At 31.9% G+C, this 5,976-nt stretch overlaps 2 protein-coding genes across 2 annotated transcripts; one reads left to right on the top strand and one right to left on the bottom strand.

Moving 5' to 3' along the window:
• Positions 1-343: 343 nt before the first annotated feature.
• HELRODRAFT_184266 (hypothetical protein) lies at positions 344-1,524 on the bottom strand (the record flags this gene model as incomplete). Its single annotated transcript, XM_009019820.1, has 3 exons — positions 344-520; positions 863-1,277; positions 1,415-1,524. 3 exons carry the CDS (start codon positions 1,522-1,524, stop codon positions 344-346), a joined length of 702 nt encoding a protein of 233 aa, XP_009018068.1.
• A 597-nt stretch (positions 1,525-2,121) lies between these two features.
• HELRODRAFT_184265 (hypothetical protein) lies at positions 2,122-5,017 on the top strand (the record flags this gene model as incomplete). Its single annotated transcript, XM_009019819.1, has 2 exons — positions 2,122-2,349; positions 4,886-5,017. 2 exons carry the CDS (start codon positions 2,122-2,124, stop codon positions 5,015-5,017), a joined length of 360 nt encoding a protein of 119 aa, XP_009018067.1.
• Between the last annotated feature and the right edge of the window lie 959 nt (positions 5,018-5,976).

Here is a 5,976-nt window from a genome sequence, read left to right as displayed (position 1 = left end):
TTGAATTTTTCAACAGGGAAATTAGAAGACTCGATTTCATCAAACAGAGAATCTTTCACAAAAATTTCTGGCATTAGAAACTCTGCAGATTTTCGAATATCCTCATACGAAATTGTATCGACAGATTTCAGCATTAACCACTTAGAAGAAGACGGATAATCAGTAATTCTTAACCACTTCTGAATGTAATCAACAGATGTCGAATAAAATGTTGAAAACTCCTTTTCTATGCGATTAGCTAAATTAGAATCCTCTAATGATTGCAACTTTAATTGAGTCATGGCACCAAAATTTTTCTGCATCCTGTCAGTGAGTTTTTGTGACAGATTTTCGACAGATTCTATCATTTCAGGAAGCACAAGGTCTTTTTTTCAAGTATCAGCAAAGTTTGCTGAAACAGCTGCAATGAGCTCTGTAGAAACCAGAAGTAGATTTCATTTGAATCATCAGAGAATAAATTTTCCAGAACCTTTGGAATGTCATCCGTTGATAGAACTAGTGATTTTAAGCCACCCCATAACTGTAAAATTCGTTCAATCAATGGAAGAAGGCTTAACCATCGTGTGCGAGTATGAGTTGGAAATTTAGCATATTGAATTTCCATAAATTCACAAAATTCTTTAAATTTTTCATGTCGCAGCGTGGATCCATTGAAATAGCTTAAGATTTTGAACAGCAACGATTCAATGTCAAGTGAAAACCTTTCACAGGATTTTTTAGCTGCATTATGGAGAATGTGAGCTGGACAGGCTACAGCAATCAGTTTTGATTGAATGTTTTTCAATTTGGCAAAAACGTTATTTTGACCATTCTGTTTTGCTCCACCAAAGTTTACATTAGCGTTGTCAGCACTGAACGCTACCAAATTATTAGGACTCAATTTGAATCTCTCAAGTACAGTCATTACATATTTGAAAATCAATTCTGACGTTTCTCCTGGCAAATTTGAAAACTCTAACAATTTAACTTTCAATCCTTCATGCGAAAAATACCGAATAATGATAGGGAATGTTTTGATTTCTTTAAAATTTGACGAGTCGGTTGCAATAGAAAACGACTCGCTGCCCAATTCAGACAAAAGATTCTCAATTGATTTCGGAGCCAATATTCTTGAAATGATTGCCTGCGTTTTTGTTTGAGCAGATGAAAATTTCTGACCAGTTTCCGATTCAGCGAAAACAGTTGAAATTAAACGATTTGTACAATCTGCAGCTTTAAACGATAACGAGTGAAAAGCGACATGATATGCAAATGCTCCTTCTGCTGCAGCAGTTTTTCTAGATGTGGGCAAATTATTACTATGAAAAAATGTTGATATTCCGACAGTAGACTTTTTAATTTTCACGTTGTTTTTGTGAACTTCTTTTTCAAAATGTTGTTTAGTAGATGAAACGCCTGCGTTCGCAATACTAACATCAGTTGAACAATATTCGCAAAAGGCATAATTTTCACCTTTTTTACTTTTTTTAATCCCTGGAAGTCAGTTGAAAACTGTTCACGATAAACTCTTTTTCTTTTTGACATTGTTAATTTTATAATTTAAATTAGTTTTATTTATTAATTTATTTGATAAAATTAAAAAAATTTAGATTAAAAAAAGAGGCTGTATAATATAAACGTCACGCGAAGAAGAGGACGCGCTCCACGCACAGTGAAGTTAGATGGACATGAAATCATAAATAGTATTGTTATAGAAGTTATTTCGAACCATGGAATTTTAATCTATAGATTGGACAGAACATAAGCATTATATACCTGGAAACAATTATTAAGACCAGCATTATGATTTATGATGAATAAATAATTATTTTATTTTTTTTAATTATTTTAAGCATTATGATTATTGATTTATATTTATGATGTGATGTTGTATTGATATTTTCAGACTTAATAATGAAAAAAAGGACAAAAAAAGGACACATTTTAAAAAAAAGGACAAAATTAAAGAAATTGAAGAACAGATTTTAAAAAGGACACCAATGCAAAAAAAAGGACTGTCCTCTTAAAAAAAAGGACATATGGGAGCCCTACTCTTGAAATTCGAAAATCATTTATTCTAAATTATTTATTTCTTAACTTGTGTTTTTTAAATAAAAATTTATTTAAACATTTAATAATTAAATGGGTACTAAAAAGAAGCCGAAAGACACCTCTTTGGAGATGAGGACATCTGAAAGCGACCTCGGTTTAAAGTTGTGTGAAGATTGCCTTAGCTGCAATAGACTGGCCCAAATTCTTAAGGAGAATTTGCTTTGTGAAAGTTCCGTTCCAGTAGTTGAGGTACTAAGTGCAGAAATTAAAACCTCAACTCAGTCTATGATATCAAGGATGAATTTTCTTGAAGAGGCTGTAAGTGTGGTATTTGATGATTGGAGAATTAGTCACGTTGTTCCCTTGCACAAAAAAGGACGCAAAGATTTAGTTCAGAATTATCGTCCAATTGCGCTTACATCAATTTGCTGTAAGATTCTGGAGTCATTAATAAAAGATCACATTATGGATTATTTTCTGAAAAATAATTTGTTTTCAAGTAATCAATTTGGTTTCATCCCAGGTCGTTCAACGGTTTTGAATCTTTTGAAATTTTAGGACGTGGTGACTGAAGGAGTAGATCGTGGTTACGAGGTTTGTGTGGCGTACTTGGACCTCGAGAAGGCGTTCGATAAAGTATCCCATAGTCGTTTGTTGTTCGAGCTTGAACAGTATGGTGTGAATCATAAGATAGTAAAGTGGATTGATAAATATCTTCAGGGCAGGGTGTTTCAAGTCAAGTTAAACAACACTTTATCGAAACCAAGACCTGTCTTGAGTGGAGTCCCTCAGGGTGGTGTTCTAAGTCCTCTGCTACTTCTCATCTATATTAATGACGTTTCTTCCATTTGTGATAGTATGTTCCTTTTCGCTGATGACTCAAAATTATTTAAAGTAATAAAGTGTGAGGAAGATAAAATAAATTTTTTGAAAGATTTTGTGAACATGATGAATTGGTTTAAAACTTGGAGGTTGAAGTTGAATTCAAACAAATGTCAGCTCCTAAGAATAGGATCGAATAAACCAAGCCCGCCATTTACTATACTAGATGATGATGGTTTGACGTTTCAGTTACCTGAGGTTGAGGAAGTATTTGATCTGGGGGTTATTATTGACAACAAGTTGAAGTTTAAAAATCATGTGCTAAAGGTAGTTCATAGAGCAAATAGTATGCTTGGAATTGTTGCCAGAAATTTCAAACACCTTTCCGAGGCAGCATTTGTAACCTTGTTTAAGTCATTGGTTCGTTCGCTCCTAGAGTACGGCGTACAAGCATGGCATCCTTATAGAATTGGTTTGATAGATGAAATTGAAAAGGTTCAGAGAAAAGTGAATTCTTGCAAGGAGCTTCCATATGAAAATAGATTAAAGAAACTTAATTTGCCCTCTCTTGCCTACAGGCGTCGTAGAGCTGATCTCATATTGCTGTATAGAATAATCCATGGGGAAATTATGGAGGATATCAGTCCAAGGGTAATGTTCTCTTGTTATGATCGAACTCGAGGTCACAATCTGAAGTTATCTATAGGTGCTTGCCACAAAAACAGTAGGAAGTATTTCTTTTCTAACAGATCGGTTGATGATTGGAACAAATTGCCATCAGCTGCTGTAAATTCATCCTCTCTATGCGGTTTTAAATCGGCAATAGACAATTTTTTTGGAGATGTCATGTTTGATTGGAGGGCTAATTTCTGATAATTTCTGATAATCTCAATAATATTGTGTCTTTTGTTTATTTTCCTATATTTATAAATTTAAATTTTCGTTGACTCAATTTTTTATATTCTCTGTTAAAAATCCTTTGTTTCGGTTCGTCTTCAATTTTGGTTTTTTATTATATTTGTGATTGTATTAACTAGACAGATTTTGTTGTTGATTCAATTTCCTGTTTGGTTGCCACTGTAATGACTTTGTTAAACATCTAATGAAGCTAACTCATTTAATTTTATAATGACAATTTGATTTCTATCTTAATCAGTTTTTAATTTTTAAGGGTTTATTTTTGTTACTTTTGATTTTTATTTGGTTGGCAATGGGCTATGCCCGAGCTATTTCTAATAATAAAACATGAAACAAACTTCTATCCTGTATATCGGCATGTTTTGTTTTATGTAACAAAGCTGAAACAAATCTAACAAAAAATTATATTACAAAATGGCAGAGGCTTGAAATTTTGACTTAGTGCTTATTAAAATCTGAAAAACCAAGTTTCTGTTTGTGAATTTGTTTATCTGTCTAGTTATCGCCTCGTCAATGTGTTTGCTTGCTTGTCTTTTTGTATGTCTTTCTGTCTGTTGGTCATCGGTATCTTTCATCCAAATAAAACAAATCAATAAAAACACATTAAAATCAAGAACAGCCAGTTGAAAATGATAACAAAATAGTCGAAATTTAGACAGTAAACTGTAAATTTACTCATGAGTGTAACACTCTCTTGTATGAAGTGGATAGTTGGTGGATATTTTTTTTATTTCTTTTCAAAGTCATATATATATATATTAATATATATATATATATATATATATATATATATATATATATATATATATAGAGTTATATATATATATACATATATATATAAACATATATATATATATATATGTATATACGAAAATTACTAGGATACTTTCAACTTCGAAAAGGCCCTAATAAAGTAATTTTCATGGGACTTCCGCAACCATTAAAAGCTAAGCCTAATAGTGAGCCATAGTTTCATCAGGACTGCAGTGAAAGCCACCAGCCGACCAACCAAACATTCCATGCATTTCATAATTGCACTGCAACTATAAAATAAAATAATGGCAACAACGATAAACAGTTAATCAATAACAAGAACATTAACGATTTCAAAAAGATTGACAACATTAACAACTTCAGCAACATCAACAACTTCAACAACATCAACAACATTAACAACATTAAAAACATCAACAACATTAGCAACATCAACAACATCAACAACATTACCAGCATTAACATCAACTAGTGTGGATTTCGTTTCAAAAATTTTTTTCGTTCCAATTTAGTTAAATTTTTCGTCTTTGTTTTCGTTTCCTTTTGAAAAAATTTTTTCGCTTCCAGGTTTTATACCGTCTTGTAAATATTTAAAAAAATACACCCCATTTCTTATCATAATAAAATAATAAATTATGAGGTGTATACAAAAAACAAAGATTTTAAACTTCTTTTGTCAAAAATCTGCTCATCTAATAAAAAAAATTTGTTTTCAAGATTATTATCCATTTGTTACTAATATGCATGGAGGTTTCAATTTTGTATCAAATGTTTTGAACATGGATTGAAAGCAGTTTTGCATCGACAGAAGCGTTGGAGAGTAGTTGATCTGTTGTATTTTTCTGTTGCATTCGATCGAATCTTCATTCCAATATCCATTTTCTCTGATCAATTGAAACAAGTTTTTGCAGACGTTTGATTTTGTAGAGGCAGGTGACACTCGGCTGGCATTTTTTCTCCTTCGCTCTTCTTTGACCAAGAGCTCTTTGTATACTTTTGAATGATATGTCTCTATTTGGGTTTTTAACTTGAAAAAATTTTTTCTTTCATAATTTTTTTCACTTGCTATCGTTTCCCAAACACGCGCACGCATCATCTCCAACGCTGTTTTTGAAGTAACCAGGCAGTGGGCGGCACTCTCTTCGGCGGCATGAAAGGTTCTTCATTCAAAAATTTATTTCTCTTTAACAATTGTTTTTAAAAAATAAATAAACGAAATCAACAATTAAAAATCAAAAATTTTCCACGATTTCAACACTCAACGGTTACGATCTCAACCGTCGGATTGATGGAAGCAAAAAAAATGACAATCGATAACATTGAATAAAAACAAAAATAAATTCAAACGAAGATTATAAATAGCGTCTTAAAATTTTTAAAAATATTTTGCAAAAATTGATCGGCGCAAAATGTTTTTGTTTTAACTTTTTT

Source organism: Helobdella robusta (genome assembly GCF_000326865.2).
Source record: "Helobdella robusta unplaced genomic scaffold HELROscaffold_255, whole genome shotgun sequence".
Taxonomy (NCBI): Eukaryota; Metazoa; Annelida; class Clitellata; order Rhynchobdellida; family Glossiphoniidae; genus Helobdella; species Helobdella robusta.
The sequence above is the reverse complement of the archived record's forward strand: the minus strand, read 5'-3'. Positions and strand labels throughout refer to the sequence as shown.